The sequence below is a fragment of the Oratosquilla oratoria genome, chromosome 1, assembly GCF_046742065.1.
Source record: "Oratosquilla oratoria isolate Oo_2021 chromosome 1, ASM4674206v1, whole genome shotgun sequence".
In the NCBI taxonomy this organism is placed as follows: domain Eukaryota; kingdom Metazoa; phylum Arthropoda; class Malacostraca; order Stomatopoda; family Squillidae; genus Oratosquilla; species Oratosquilla oratoria.
In genome coordinates, this window is record NC_134777.1 from 76,209,003 (window position 1) to 76,226,292 (window position 17,290).

General features: G+C 41.0%; 1 protein-coding gene across 2 annotated transcripts in view; it reads left to right on the forward strand.

Moving 5' to 3' along the window:
• Positions 1–991: 991 nt before the first annotated feature.
• LOC143040165 (carbonic anhydrase 1-like) overlaps positions 992–17,290 on the forward strand; it is a 99,167-nt gene continuing 82,868 nt past the window's right edge. For both annotated transcript variants that reach the window (XM_076210861.1, XM_076210929.1), the window contains exon 1: positions 992–1,116. In XM_076210861.1, the coding sequence (XP_076066976.1) occupies positions 1,089–1,116 (28 nt within the window). In that variant the 5' untranslated portion in view covers positions 992–1,088. The remainder of the gene's footprint in view (positions 1,117–17,290) is intronic.

Genomic DNA, 17,290 nt, shown 5'->3' on the forward strand with positions numbered 1-17,290 from the left:
GTTTGTGGACAAAACGAGATCTTCGTACGAGAGTGCGAAAAGCACAGTTTCTGAATTAATAAGTTTCGTGTGTAGTACGTAAGCCAATATGTGTATGTACGAGTAGATGAAAGCACGATCATACAAACACATGTAGTACACATGTGTGTGCCTTTGTGGGCTTGTGTGTATGTGTGTGTGTGCATGTGTATATGTGCGTGTATGTCATACACATATGTACACCTGCATTTATGTATGTGTGAAGGTAGGCGTGTGTGTATGTACAGTATCTATATTTGCACTATGTACGTATGTATGCATTTATCTATGTTTATATGGATGTGTATACAGTATATGTATGTACAAAGGTATTTATGTATGTATGTATGTGAGGATATATGTATTTTGTATTAATGTATATATGTACGCACGTTCAGTATGCATGTGTGTAAGTTATATATACATAATTGTGGTCCCAAGTCACCCTCTGGAGACGTTCATATGAGGAGTGTCGAGTTGTTGTCAGCCGCGTCCGAAGGTCTCATGTGACCTGACTCCCCCCCCCCCCCGCAGGTGGAATGCACTTTGGTCGTTCTGCTACTAATCTTGAACTTCCATGTGGACTGGGCAGTCAATTAAAGATGAAACTGACTATTGATCCATTTTCCAGGGATTCATCTATTTCATATAATTAGATTTTTTTTAGTTGCGTGTGGAAGAAAGAAGACTATAGGATCAGAAATCGATTTTGAATCGTAATATTTTTGCATGTAAACAATGATACGTTTGCATCTTGCTTGTGCCAGATGGCTGATGCTGCCATACGTCTAAAAATCCTTTGATTTTTAATTAAACCATGTCAAAGACAGAATACATATATAAACTATATACATGATATAAGTATATTTATAATCTTATATTCTGGCCGAAAACTAATGATTTTTGTTAATGTGTTTTGATAAAAAATGTATTTAGAGTAAAATTCGACATTTGGCATCGTTCCGGCGAGCGTGTATATACACCGGCCCGCAGTCTGTCGGCGCTCAGTAACGTTGTTGTTTTTCCAAGTGGAGGTTATATCTACCGACGTCTCTTCATAACACATCATCATGGTCTGGGGATACACCAAGGAAAATGGTAAGTACTTACTACCTCATCTGTTTGTGTTTGAGAAGCACCAGATATTTAGAACGGGAGAAATATATAGGGGAATGAGAACGTTTTCTAGGGAAAACTGGGGTCTTTCTGATTTCCTGCAAGGGAACAAATTCACATTTTTTATTTTTGATATTTTTGGTAATTTCTGTGTATATATCGATTGTACAAATATTTTGTACAATATAACCCCAACCCATGTAAGCATGGGTTGGGGTTATATTGGAGTATTTCTATTATCTTATCGATCCGGCAAACTGATAAGACTTAACCCACAATCGACTCAAACAACAGAAATGACATTTTCCTAAAACCAGGATCCAACTAGTTTAGTTAACTAGGTTCCGTTCCAGTTTACATGTTATTCTACCTTCTTAATCTGATGACGTTAACGCCTTTCTATTGGTAGTTCAACTACTTGATTAAGTAGTACATTCAAGACAACTATTTGCATCCATATTTATCGATAAATCAAAATTTCTGGTATATATTGTAATGGTCGAACCTGGTCATTGCGCTGCAAAAATATGCATTTTTTAAATATGTTGAAGTTCTTGTTTGTTAATTAACTAGAATTAGACTTTTTGTTCTCTTTTATCTATCCACTTATTTATTCGTTCACTTATTTATTTATCTATAGAAAACGTTAGAGTTTAATTCAAAAGTCGTTAACTTTTCGCGCGCCTCCCCGTGACGTCAAGTCGGCCTGTGAGCCGCATTTGCCAATCGAGGTCACGCTGGGTCGAACTGTTCCGTTCACAAATAAAATCAAGAAAATTCACGCAAAGAGGCGCTTAGCAGGGACCTGTGTACTTCAATCGAAAAGCACTTGCAACTCGGCACAAGATGAACATTCTCTCACATCCCATTCATGCCTCAGTTGAATAAATAAAAAAAATAAAAATGAAAAGATAAGAATAAGCAAAAATAAATAAAAGATCAGTTTATTCTGTGTTAATCATTATTTATCTCCATTTACATTTATTCTTTGTTATTCATTGCTAAAGCCTGACTGTCGTAAGGTATATCATCTCCGATCAGCTGAGAGACACATTTCATTTTTTTCTGGCAAGTAAAGGACGATTCCTTTCATCTGAGGACATTTCCAGGACAAGCAAGTTCTGTTCCTGATCTCAGGAACAGCTAATGTAAATCGTTTGACAAGAAAAAAATATTTCAAAATGTCGCCAAAATATATCTTTATTCATATATTTATCCATCTACTCATTTATGTATCAATATATCTATTTTTTCATATTTTTACTTGTTTATTCATTTATCTGTATTTGTTTATCTGTTTATCTACTTATCTATTTGTTAGATTAATTTGCTCCACATTTCTGTACATCTCCCCCACGGGGGATCAAAGTCATGCACTGACCCGGCTACCCCCTTACAAGGGGGAAAAGACAATTGGTGTGTCAGTATTCCGTATCAGTAGATTGTGGAGTAGATTATCTGACTTTTCTTCAAGATAACAAAGGTCAAGTATGTTCCAGTTTTCAAATGACTGTCTCCTTCAACTCGGGGGCGGGAGTCTATCCTTTGCTTAATCCGTCAATCCACCTATCAGCCCATCGATCAATTCATCCACCAATGCATACATCACTCCATCCATCAATCCACCTATCAACCCACTCATCAATCCACCCATCAACCCACTCATCAATCCACCCATCAACCCACTCATCAATCCATCCATCAACCAATCCAACCCATCCATCAATTCATTCATCAATCAGTCTGTCCATCAACCCATCAATCAACCTATTCATAAATTTATTGATTAATCAGTCCATCAATCCATCCATCCATCAATCAATCCTTCAATCCATTACCATGAATGAGTTAGATTTGTTTTGATCAGAAGATCCTTTCTCGAACAAATAAACGTTGAGGCTTTATTTTCTTTTTCCGAATAATACTAATTTTCAGAATAAGACAGAATAGAAATAATGATAAAATGAAAAGATGAGTGTCTACTCTTTGACCACCTTCTTTGATTTGTAGCTTTCGTCTCTCTCTCTCTCTCTCTCTCTCTCTCTCTCTCTCTCTCTCTCTCTCTCTCTCTCTCTCTCTCTCTCTCTCTCTCTCTCTCTCTCTCTCTCTCCCTTTCTCTCTCTCTCCCTTTCTCTCTCTCTCCCTTTCTCTCTCTCTCTCTCTCTCTCTCTCTCTCTCTCCCTTTCTCTCTCTCTCCCTTTCTCTCTCTCTCCCTTTCTCTCTCTCTCTCTCTCTCTCTCTCTCTCTCTCTCTCTCTCTCTCTCTCTCTCTCTCTCTCTCTCTCTCTCTCTCTCTCTCTCTCTCTCTCTCTCTCTTCCCCAGGGTGGAACGTAACCTTAGAAGGATTAAAAACTCGATTAATCTTTAGCGAGCTGGTTTAGTAGTTTACGAACCAAGGAGAGGGTGTGATGTCCACAAGGATAGAAGAGCTGGGAACTCTTCGTTGTAACGTTAACAGAAACCTTCCTTAATTAATCAAATCGCCCGGCGACAGAAGGGACAAAAGGAGTGTCGCCCGCTAAGGAACTGGCAGGGAGAAGGCGGGCGCCGAAGTGGAGAAAGTGTTGGGATGGATGGGCCTCCTTATCCTCCTCTTTCCTCTCCTTATCCTCCTCTTCCTCCTCCTTCTCTTTCTCCTCCTCCTTCTCCTCCCCGTCCTCCTTCTCCTCCTCCTCCTTGTTCTCTTTCTCCTCCTACTTATCCTCCTGCTCCTCCTACTTATCCTCCTCCTTCTCCTCCTAATTATACTCCTCCTCCACCTTTTCTTTCATCTCTGTCTCATCATCATCATCATCATCATCATCATCATCATCATTATCATCATCATCAACATCATCACCCTTCTCCTCTTTCTCCCTAAAATCTTCTTCCTTCTCCTTTTCCTCTTCCCTATATTATTCTTCCTCCTCCTCCTTTTCCTCCCTCACCCATGACGCATCTTTGAGGCCTCAATTTATTTAAACTTTTCCTGCGCAACGCACGTGCATTTGCATAATACTTATGACTTTGTGACTTCGGACAGAATTTCCCAATAAAATCGCATGGCGACAACTAAGATAGACACTAAAGTTAGAACAAATAGATGCACTAGATACTCAGTCACCATTCGCGTCTATTACATAGTGTGATTGTACTAAATGTGGTAGACTTCAAATATCATATTCTCGGTTTTGTTGGACGATTCCTTGTTACTACGTGTAGTGTTCGGTTTGACAGAATTAAATCAATATTTTAATCATTTAAATGTGAAATAATATTGCTATTTCCTTACCAAGCGTCAGATGATTTTATAAATATTCAGAGCTGACTGGAGAGATTTTTTTTTTTTTCAAAGACCGTAAAGTTGCCAGCTTTCAAGGCTACTTGACCACGTAAAAACCGTAGACTACAATAGATTCTGTTCGACTTGAAACAGACCTCTAGTTAGAGAGTTCTTTCGTGCTCATAACTTATTCCAGAACTCTCCCCCCCCCCCGCAGAATTTAACCTAGAACTGCCACCTCCCCATAAGCCTTTGAGTAAAAATCTTGTTGTCATTGTGTTTAAATTAGGTCAAGTAGAGCGCCAGGTCATATGGACCCACTTGCTTCGGCCTCGCCTCGTGCGTCGTGACGTCATGTCGGCGTTGGAAAGGCTTCGCGCGACATGACCGTCACACCGCTGAGGGGTGTGACGGTGATGTCATATTGTGGGAGAACCCAGGGAAAGTAGACAGGATATGACTTGGGAATAAGAATATTGACCCTTATTGTAGAGATGCATAGAGAACAAGTTTCAATTAAGATTTTGTTTTAACGCCTACGCTACCGAGGGTGAGGGTGTCATGGAGATGAATGAAATCGTCTGTTGTCAGAATGAATAAATGGAAAAGTGCCATCTGGTGTACAGAAGGGGACAAAGGGAATTGAAATAGCAGAGGCAGTCAGAGAGGCGTGTGTGAAGGCAGAGACAGAGGGGGGGAGGGAGGGAAAGATGATGGAAAGAGGGAGGGAAGATGGAGTAAAGGAAGAGTGGAGATGGAGGGAGTAGGAGAGTGGTGATGCCGGGAGGAGAAAATGGAGGTGGAGTGAGGGAGAGTGGAGGCAAAAGTGGAGGTGGAGGGAGATGGGAGAGGGGAGATAGGGAGATGGGAGAGGGGAGATAGAGAGAGGAAGGGAAAAGTGGAGATGAAGGGAGAAAAGAGGGGGAGAGGCATGGAGGGAAGGGAACGTAGAGGTGAAGGGAGGGACGAGGGGAAGTGGAGGGAATAGAAGATGATAAGAAACGAAAGGAAAATTGGAGATAGAGAGAGTTGGAGAAGGAGGGACGGGAAATGTAACGTAATCTTTAAGCGAAGAAGAGAAGGAGGGAGGGAGGGAGGGAGGGCGGAGTTTCACATTTCAACATAATTTCTGTAGAACTCTGAACATATTGTGAAATAACTTTCCTCCCCTCCCCCAAATGAACAAGGGGGGTTCGGGCGGGAATTTCCTCGGCTGAATAAAATCGGGTGACGGTAGATGGATGACTCTTAGGAGCAGTGGTAGCCACGTTAAGAGGTAATCTCTCTCTCTCTCTCTCTCTCTCTCTCTCTCTCTCTCTCTCTCTCTCTCTCTCTCTCTCTCTCTCTCTCTCTCTCTCTCTCTCTCTCTCTGTCTGTCTCCTTTGATTCTGGCTAACGTTGCATATCTTCGGTAGGGAAAGGATTGAGTCGTCCTGTGTTTCTCTACTTTGGCTCTTTTTTTTCGCTGCTCTTTTTCTCTGCTCTTTTTCTCTACGTCTTTTTTCTGTATCTCTTTTTTTTTCTGTACTGCTCTTTTCCTCTCCACTGCTCTTTTTCTCTCCCGCCTCTTTTCCTCTGCCTTGTTTTTTCTCCTCTGTTTTTTTTTCTCTCTCCTCTTTTTCTCTACGAATTTTTCCGCAACTCTTTTTTTTCTCTCTATGACTCTTTTGTCTTTCCTGCTCTTTTTCTCACCATGCGGCTCTTTTTCTCTCCATCGCTCTTTTCTCTCCTGCTATCCTTCCCTTTACCGTTCTTTTCATCTGTATTGCTCTCTTTCTCTCTGCTGCTCTTTTTGTCAGCTGAGGGGCGAGGCGAGACGGGGTCTCGACTGGTCAGGACCCCTTCCGCAAGAAGGGTCGTGACGCTAACGTCGCATCAGCAAAAGAAGTAAGAAAAAAGGTCGCCCTTAATACCCCTTTGTTAACCTTTTTCCTTTTGTTTCCTTTGAAGACCTTTTCTTCTACCCAGTGACCTTATTTAGTTGAGTCGTGACCTTTTTATAGTCTTTCTGTGACCTTTGTAACTGCTCCGTGACTTTTTTCATTCTCTTTCTGTTACCTTTTTCCACCTATTTCTTGAACACCCAAGTCCATGGCCTTGAAGCTGCGGTGTTTCTCTTTCACGAATTTTGGGAGGCTGAGAGGGAGGGGGGAGGGAGGTAGGCAGGGAGAGAGAGAGAGAGAGATAGAGGGAGAGGAAGAGATAGAGGGAGAGAGAGAGAGGGAATAGAGAGAGAGGAGGAGATAGAGAGAGAGAGGAGATAGAGAGAGAGAGGAGATAGAGAGAGAGAGGAGATAGAGAGAGAAGGAGATAGAGAGAGAAGGAGATAGAGAGAGAGAGGGGGGAGATAAAGAGACAGAGACATAGAGAGACACAGAGACATAGAGAGAGACAGAGACAGAGACATAGAGAGAGAGAGGGAGAGAGAAGCGCTTGGGCATACCAAGAAGGTTGATTCCTTCAGCGAATCTGTGACATAGACTCGATGGCGTCACGCCGCCCCCTTCGTCGTTCCCAGCGCAGCTCAGTCCTTATGTGGGTAAAATACTTTATGAGATTTATTATTTATTGATATACTTATCTATTCGTTTATTTGTTTATTTATTCGAATATCTATTTTCCCATTAACTCTTTCATTGTTATTAACGGCTTGTACAAGTATTCTGGCTGCCCCAAAGGCGATTTTATTCATCCGAGGAAAGGCCCCTTGCGCACTGAAGAAATTATTATCATTATCATATCGCCATGACGTTATTGTTAATGTTGCTGTGTTAATATAACGTTGTTATTGATGTTTTTGATTACTATAGAATTACCGTTAATATTACAAACATGTTTATATAAATTATATCTCTCGCTCTCGTTCTACCTGTTGTGAATTTGCATATGATTAGCACTCTTCCTTATTGCTGGGATCTTAGTAAACATCTTGGCCGGTTTGGTCAGGAAAGGCCTTGAAAGGTGACGAACTATGAATAAATATATATTTTCTTTAGTTGAAAGTTTTCATTCTGGTTAACGCTTCCTGTAAGATCTACTAATATCTAAGTTTCCCAGAGACGTCTCGTTCCTCCTCCTCCCCCCCTTCCCCGCAGATGAATAAAATCACCTGGCGCTAGACAAAATAGAATGTGTCAAGGGAGACCCTGTGACGTCACTCAGGCGAATGAAATCGTCTGTGTTTAACCAGAATAAAAGTTACAAATGTTTCACCTTTTGTTGGGATTTTTTCGTTGCCTTCATCTATTTTTCATTTATTCAATTATCAATTCACATATATATCAATTAATATATTCGTTTATTTATTCGTATATTTATTCTCTTTTCCCCCCGGTACGGACCATGTCAGAGAGGCAAATAAAGATATACAGATAGATAAATAAATAGATTACTAAATGAATGAACGAAAATAAGTAAATCGAGAATCCCTGTGTCCTTCGGTCATGCTCTGATGTGACCCAGAGCATCTGCTCTCCGTGATCGTTGCACCTAACGTCACCTATAGCAACCTTCCACCTTGGGTAGATGCCAAGTGCACCAAGACAAAATATTATTGGCTGTGGCCTTGGCCAACCTTCGCCAGTCTCTTGTTGCTGTCTAGTACTAGGTGGACTTAGATGAAAGGTTGTACCCCCAAGGCCACCGCCAACGATCCTTTGTTCCTAGCATTATTCGTTTCTAGTAGCCGAGTCCAGAGGTATCAACGAGGTGGTAACCTTTCTAACAATATTAATTTATCTCTTTCCCGTCATTCAATATCATGCTATGACTAATAAATGGGGAATCATACCTTTGGTCCCAAGACCACACGACCACTTTAGGACTTGTTCAAAGTCTTGTCTACGTCCAAATTTGTTGTTGGACGTGACTGGCAGACGGGATCGAAGGTCAGCGTGGACGAACTCGAGGATGATTGCTTATTGTTTATTAATTCATTTCGTTGTAAATATATTTATTCTAGCAGATGCCGTTCACCTAGACCAAGGGCTCTCGTGATTTTCTTTTATTGGTTTTGCTCATTTGTAGCGAAATAGTTTCCTTATTGTTTTATAATTGACATTATTTTTTTTTCATTATTGTTATTGTTGCTATTATCATTATTAGTTTTATTGTTGTTTTTGTTATTAGTTTTTTCATTAGTATCATTATTGTTATTGTATTTCTTATTAATATTATCATCATTATTTTCATTATTGTTATCATTGCTATTATCATTATTAGTTTTGTTGCTGTTATTATTATTATTTTTTGTTTTTATTTTCATTAGTATCATTATCATCAATCAACATCATTTTGTTTTTGTTTTTATCTTTGTTGTTATTCTTATTAGAATTATTACCATTGTTGTTGTTGGAATAAAGCAGTCCCAAAGGAAACTGACTCGAATAAATTTGGTGAAACTTAAATGGCGACAACAACACTCCTCGCGGCGACAGATATTTCACGGCGTATTGAATGCAGTCGGTCCAAGACTAAGTGGAGCTGAAACCACCTATAGGCGCAGATTGTCCTGACTGGATTGTTCCCATCAGCTTTTCAAGGATTCCCAGCTGCACAGGCAAGACCCGCCGGATGGGTCTCGGGTCCGGCGTTTTGTCTTGAGGCCTGTAGGTTAGGGGACCATCCAGCGGAGGCATAACAGAGGCCTAGCGGAGGCATAACAGAGGCCTAGCGGAGGCTAAAAAGAGGCGTAGCAGAAGGCTAGCGGAGATCTAGCAGAGGCCTAGCGGAGATCTAGCAGAGGCCTAGCAAAGGGTTGGCAGAGACCTGGCGGAGGTCTAACAGGGCAATTTGTGTTGCTGACTTGGGCATTTTCTTTACTTTTTGCTTTTCTTATTTTTCTATTTTTTCTTCAACTTCTTTATCTACTTTTCCTACATTTTCTTCTTCATCCTTCTTCAAGCACAGAAATGGCACTAGATCAGACGCTCCAGATTCCTCTGAAAATTGAAACAAGGTTGCTGCCTTGGCCAAAAAATTATTTACGTTCCTCTAAAGCTTTACCCAAGGCCAGTCAATGACGTAAATGTGCGGTAGGTAACCAGTTTCCCCGCTCCAGTTGGTTATCAATGTCCGTACATGAATCTTTTGGCTATCGATATCTACTGCTCAATGACACTTGTTATAGTATCTCAGGATAAAGTAATTGTTTATGACATTTTTGTTCGCTCTCTCTTTTTCAATGCAATATTAATTCTCAGGAGCATCGTTTATTCATTCATCTATTTATCTTTTTTTCTTTCTTTCTTTTGCCAGTGTAATACTAAGTCTCAAGGATCTTTTTTCTTCTCTCGTGGCATGATATACCTAAGGGTGTGTCTATGAGCAGTTCCGTTGTAAATCCTCAGAACCGCAAGATGGTGATGGTCTGGAAGATTAAGAGGTCGGGATTTTCAGGTATTTCATGAACCTGATTCCCCACCGGGGTCCTCAAGGACAACCGAGCTCGAATTCCGGGTGTCCGAACACTACAACCGGTTCACGCATCGAACCATTACTGCGACGTAGTGGAGACCCCTAGTCTATGCATACAGTAGCTGCGTGGCCCCGGGCAGACACTGCTCTGGGCAGCGTCGGACGATTTTGTTCCGTTGCTGGGGCGTCTCCAGACCCACGTGAGGGTCCTCCGTCGATCTAGACCCTTTCTCTACCCTTCTCCCTTCCCTTTGCCTGAATGAAATAGTTTTCCGGTACCCATAAGAAACTGTGTAGAGCACGTCACATGATAAGGGGTACTTAAGCCTACACACAAAGATCCCAAAATTGTATGGCTAAGGTTTAGCCCGGAATCATTTGATACATATACATATGTACACATACACATACGCATACATATATAGACACACACACACGCACATATATATATATATATATATATATATATATATATATATATATATATATATATAAATATATATATATATACAATAGTTACATTATGGAGCTGCCTATGGTCGCCACTTGTTACGCTACAGCGGTCTATGGGTCAGCTCACCTTTAGTAGTCTTTCTTAGACAGAGTTATCCGATCTGTAGAATTAGTGGTATGGTAACAAATAATAAGAAGATTCTAGAATAATATTAAACATGAAATTTAGATAACAAAAATATATTCACTTGTATAAACAGATAAACATACACAAGGAAATTATTAACATTTTAGATAATGGCGTGTACGTGGGTCAAATAGATAATGCATAATATATTAATGATAAGAACGAGTCCCTGATTGAGAAAAAGGGGTTATGTGATTGATCACTTCAAACAAAGACTTCTCATGAGTCTAACCTAACCAGAGGTCTTGTCAAAAAAGCGGAATCGTTAAGTAATGTCGAACGTGAGGGGGACCCAGGCATTTATATAGTCGTCAACCGGAGGTGAAGTATTTCCGACAAGGCATTTAGGAATAATGCCGAGGAGGGGGAAAGGAGGGACTACTTAGTCTCAGAAAGCCGGCTCTGACGTCACAGTCAATCTGCTGTTCCCTCTGTCAAAGACGCTTACGAGCCAACTAGAAGTGTATAACAAGGTACTTAGGGCTAACTGCTATGGGAGAAGCCGGCGCTTGACGACACTCAGTTAATTTGCCTTTGTATCGGTCGACTACGTATTCGAGTGCATACGTGACTTTAAGCAGGTGAAGGAGTACACTTTTGATACACATAAGATATGAAGTTGAGCGCGTACAGGAGCGCACATTGTATATTAATGGTGCAGCTTGCACTTACATGTGAGCACATAAAATAACGATTCATAATACATGATGACAAATATATAACTGATATATAAGAAAGATACACATGGATAAAACATCAAGAGAAGAAAAAATATACAAATAATAACGTAATAATTAACGTTACTATACAGTATATATATATATATATATATATATATATATATATATATATATATATATAATATAGGCAGCAGGTTCTCTTGTAAGCGTATTTGGTTGAAAAATACAGCGACTTCTGTATTTATAATCTTCTTGTTAATACTCTTTATTTTGCGAACTGCAGACTTATGTCTTATGTTTAGCATAGAAATATTACTGCCACAAGATATAGTAAAAGACAGTGGAGCGTTCTCAATCTATTCACGACGTTTCGTACACTTTATACATTTTCAAGTGATATTGATTACAGTAAAAGACATGATTTATATATTGGTAAGAAGAGGTTTCAAGGCTTGGAGTGAGGAATGGTGGTGGAACTCCGTGTGGTGATGGACATCGTAGACGGAATTATGGCAAGGTCTCTAGATTGGAGAATTCTCTTTCATAAGAGGTGCCTCGAGATTTTGTATGTGTTTAGTATCCTGTGTTTGTCCAATGATCTTTGTGTTTTCTACCCACATTACTACCATCACATGCCATAGCACCACACTAAAAAGGGAGAATATTGGTACAAAACACAAAAATCATTGGACAAACACAGGATACCAAAGTCTTACAAATTATCGAGGCCCTTCTTATGAAAGAATAGTCTCGAAACTTAACCCTCCAATCTAGACACCTTGTCATAACTTCGTCTTCGAAGTCCACCATCCCACGGAATTCCACCACCATTCCAACCCCCTTGATCATTCGTACGTGACTCCATCCCGCGCCATGAATCCTCTTCTTACCAATATGTAGATAATGTAATTTATTGTAACCAGTATCACTTGAAAATGTACAAAGTTTACGAAACGTCGTGAATAGATTGAGAACGTTCCATTGTCTTTTACTCTGCCTTTTGGCAGTAGTATTTCTGTGCTTAACTCTACACACAAGTCTGCAGTTGGCAAAGTAGAGATAGTGAATACATAAATTGCTGTATCTTTAACCACATATATATATATATATATATATATATATATATATATATATGTGTGTGTGTGTGTGTGTGTGTGTGTGTGTGTGTGTGTGTGTGTGTGCGTGTGTGTGTGTGTGTGTGTGTGTGTGTGTGTGTGTGTGTGTGTGTGTGTACGTGCGTGCATGCATGTATGTATGTTTCCGCTTTAACTATAAAGAAAAAAACGACGCATGCACTGACGCGTGAATGCTTGTAAACATATTTTCCTTCTTTGTAAGGGCAAGCTCTTTCACCAATAAGAAGCCCTCTCGTCAGGACCAGTTCTTCCACCACTGGTCAAAGTTTTGGATCAGTGACTTTCCCAAGGCAGACCTTGTTCTTATACCGCCTAGTTCTTGCACCAAGAGAATCCCACCACTGGGCAATTTTTTGCACCAGTGAGCAATTTCTTGCACCAGTGTCTGTTGTGCGAACGTTCCCATGTCCAAGACAAGTTCTTGCACCAGTAATAAGTTCTTGCACCAGATTTTATGTAGGGAGAGTCGTGCTTCGGAGCAAGTTCTTGCACCAATAAAAAGGTCTTTCACTAGTAGTAGTTTCTTTTTCTTGCACCACTAAACTAAATTTAGGTAATACACGCACATACACACGGTAACACATACACACAAACACATACATACACAAATCAACATACACACGCACACGCACACATTATTTCATTGCATGTAATCATGTAAATCCTATTGAAAGGAACCTTGATTAAGTTCACATGAGACATTACAGAAAGGAATGCAGTGGATCAAGCACAGGTACTGTCCTGGATCAAGTAATGTTAAGGGAATTTCCTCCATGTTTATTAAATGGATGCAGTATTACTTTGATGATTGCGTCGGGAGTATACAGTCGTGGTGGCCTCGGATCGAACCCCGATTACGACTCCGGGGTTAAACTTTTCTTATTTATTTATATTTTATTTGTTAATTCATATTTCATTTATCTTATTAATTTTACTTTTACAATTTTTGATAACGTACATAGTTAGGACCAACTTGTAAACTATAATCCGCTCGGCTGTCGCTTACCATGATAAAGTGTATAGTTTGCGTCTCGCTATGCATTGCTCCGCATCGTTTCGTTTGCCGTTGCCAGCCCTCTCAGATCCTTCAGACATCGTTGGGGATTACTGGAAGGGTTACAGTCTTGCACTGTTGCTTTAGTGGTTGACCACTTTCACGAGGCGACTCGGTTACTCCAAGGTGCTGCCAGGGCGCAGAGTTATAGAAGTTTTCTATTGGCACCTGAAAGAGCACTGTAGCATGGGCTTGTGGTTTAGTGTGGATTTCCATGGGTGTAAACGTGTAGATGTGTGGGTGGGTGGTTTTGGGGGTATGGGTATGTGTGTGTGTGTGTGTGTGTGTGTGTGTGTGCGTGTGTGTGTGTGTGTGTGTGTGTGTGTGTGTGTGTGTGTGTGTGTCTGTCTGTCTGTGTCTGTGTGTGTGTGTGTGTGTGTGTGTGTGTCTGTGTGTGTGTATGTGTGTCTGTGTGTATGTCTCTCTCTCTCTCTCTCTCTCTCTCTCTCTCTCTCTCTCTCTCTCTCTCTCTCTCTCTCTCTCTCTCTCTCTCTCTCTCTCTCTCTCTCTGTCGGTGTGTCTCCTTTATGTAACTAGATTTCCTACTACTTGTATCCTCTTGCGTGTGAAGAAGGGTTATAACCACTTTACCGCCTGGCGGGGGAAATTGCTCTAGTTCTTCACATACCTGGAGAACAAGAGAACAATGTAAAAAATCATGTGGTGTTAATCAGAACAAAATTAATAAAGATAACAAAAGAACTGAGCTCAGTTTACCTAGAACTACTCCTCCTCCTTACCTTTTCGTAGATTGTGGGGAGTTGGAGGGAAGAAGGTAAGGAGCCTACACCAGGAGGCACTGAGTGTCTGCGGCCGAAGCCGTCACCTTTGCCCTATGATGAATTTGGATTCACGAATACGTGAATAAGAGGAGGAAATGACAGATTAGAAAAGTGGATTTCCTTTCTGCAGGAACACGATGGACCAATGCACAGAAAGGACGCGGGTGTTTGTGCGCATGCGTAAGGTTGAGGGTCGCGTTGCCAGATGTTGATTGGTCCATTTACACTTAACTCGTGTTGCCAAGTTCCACTGTCCCGTTGCCTTTGTTGCCAGGTTTGGGCATCAGTATTTGCAAGCGACCTCAGCAGCCTTGTGCCTGAACTAGAGGCCTTTATAAAAAGTCGGCCTTTTCTTACTAAGTCAAGTTGTCAATATTTTTTGCGCCCGTTGTCTTTGTGCCTTTGTTAAAAAGGGATATTGACCTTTTTCATGACAGGGTCATTACGTCTTGCAAGAACCTGATGCCTTTGTTAAGTCTGCCTCTGTTACTGGGGCTTTTGTCACCGAGCCCGTAGCAGATTTGTTACCAAGTCCGTGACCTTTTTCACGAAGGCCATTTCATGATACCTTTCTTTGCGGAACCAATGACATTGAAGCCAGTGTCCATTACCTTTGTTACTACTAAGGCGGGATCCCGTTGCGGTCAGCTCCCTTTGTTGGCAGCATAGCTGGAGGGAGCTGTTGTCAGAGGAGGGGGGTGGCTGAAAGGGTCGATGGATTCTCTCCCCCCCCCCATCCACCTCCTCTTTTCGTGCAGTCCGTCCCCATAGAGAGTTGACTGGCTCTGCTATCGACCGTCCTTTCCTCCCCTCTTTTTCCCTTTTTCTACCCACCCACCCTCCCTCCCTCCCTCCCCATCCTTTATCTCTTTTGCTTTTCTTTTTATTCTTTCTCTCTTCCATCTGTTTTATCTCTTTTTTCTCTCTCTGTTTTCTGTATTTTATTTTTTCTCTCTTCTCTCTCCTCTTTTTTTCTCCTCTTTTCATTATTTTCTCTTCCATGTTTCTCTTTTTTTTTCTATTTCCTCTTTTTGTTAACCCATTCTCTCTATTTTCTCTTTATTCTCTTTCTCATCCAACTGTCTCTTTCTCCCCTTCTCACCTTTCAACCTCCCCTACTCTTTCATCTCCTCCTTTTTCGTTTTTTTTTTTATCCATTTTGTCTCCTCTACCCTTCTTCCATTCCCCCTTTTCCTCTCTTTTTCCCTATCCCAGGTTTACCCTCTTTCCCCTTTCTCCCCTCTCTCCCCCTCTCCACTTTCCTACGCTGTGCTCTCTCCTCCTCCATTTCACCCATAGTCTCTCTTCCTTTCTTCCTTTTTTATTTCTTCTTCCTGTCATTCCTCTTCTTTGTCTTGTTTTTTCTTCATCTTCTCCCTCTACCTCCCTACCACTCCCTTTTCCATACATGTATATATATACTGTATATATATATATATATATAGATATATAGATATATAGATATATATACAATATACAGTATATGTGTACATGTATAAATATGTGCAAAGATGAGCGCGTTTTCGCATATATGTTGTGTGTGTATTTATATAATTGTATTTACCTAATTGGAATATGCGAGATTGGACCTGTGTTCATGAGGTCTCGTCTCTACGAATACTATGTCTCCATTTGTCAAACTGTTTCTTCCAATGTGTGTGTGTGTGTGTGTGTGTGTGTGTGTGTGTGTGTGTGTGTGTGTGTGTGTGTGTGTGTGTGTGTGTGTGTGTGTGTGTGTGTGTGTGTGTGTGTGTGTGTGCGTGCGTGTGCGTGTATGTGTGTGTGCACGTGTGTGTGTGTGTGTGTGTGCAGTGGAGATGTACAAAGACCGATCTGAATTTTTATTCGAATTCTTGACATGGGCTACTGAACGGAGGACAGAAAGAGTGAACGATAAATTCAGACACGCTTATGTAAGCCGTAAAGGGTACCTCGCGCGTCTTCGTTCGTGCTTTTTTTTTGGGGGGGGGGAAGAGGCCAACTTCTTGGGCACTTTGAAATATTTTAGCTGAAGAGAAAACTTGACGAGCGACAATGGCTCGCACGAAAATTAAAAAGAAAATAGTAAGCCTACCGTAGACAGCATAGGACAGCTTCAGGTTTCAGCATTGGCAAGCACAAGAAGCAATGAACTAGCCAACTTTTTTTTTTGGGGGGGAGGGGGATACTGCCCTCTGGTCAAGTAACTATAAAGTACGTTTTTTGTAAAGAAATAAGTAATAATAAGGAGATTATGAAACATAACTATTACATAAATATAAAACATAAATTATTATAAGTATATAAATCATATATGAATATATTATTATAGATAACATCACTTACAAAAATACAAAAATATAAATGAAAATGTAATGTAGGTTGATTAATAGATAAAAGAAAAAATAATCGGGAAATTTATGAAAACATGAATGGACCGGTGTGTTCTCAATTTCTGTGGGATCATTTCCCGTTGAAATGGCTCGGTCATTAACCAGGCGGCCAGCGGCGTCTTCACGAGAGGGGGCCGGGGTGGAGGACGGGACTAGTTTCCCGGCTGAAACAAGAAAGAGACGAAGAACATAAGGTTTAAGGTCACGCCTCTTCTCACTCATTTTCATTTGATAAATTTCCTCCACACTTTTCCTTAGCTTCCTATTCCTCCCTTATGTGCGTGATATATGTGTGTGATTCATCATGGTCTTGAATTATGTATTGAACCCGTGATCGACAATTATTAACCTCACGGATGAGAGCTCAGTGCTCGTATGACCGATCTGTGGGTAATACTGTGACCCACGCACACACACACTCAACTCCCCGCTTACGAGAGTTAGAGTAGCAACCCGCAGCGCAGCGATACTGAAATTATTTGAGCCCTGGGTGGGAGTTGAACCCGGACCGCCGTAGTGTATTCACCTTAGTCTTTGGATCACGTGCTGGACCCGTGAACGACAGCTATTTCCCTCCCGAAAGAGAGCTCAGCAGCCCTTGAGTGAGTTCGTGAGTGTGTGTGTGTGTGTGTGTTTGATGTGTGGTGTGGTGTGTGTGGTGTTGTGTGAGTGTGTGTGTTGTTGTGTGTTGTGTGTGTGTGTGGTGTGGTGGTTGTTTGTGTTTTGCGTTGGAGAGTACGTGTACGTGTGTACGTGTACTGAATGTCCAAGCTATAAAGAGGCACATCGGTTCCTTGATTGAACCTTTTTTTCCC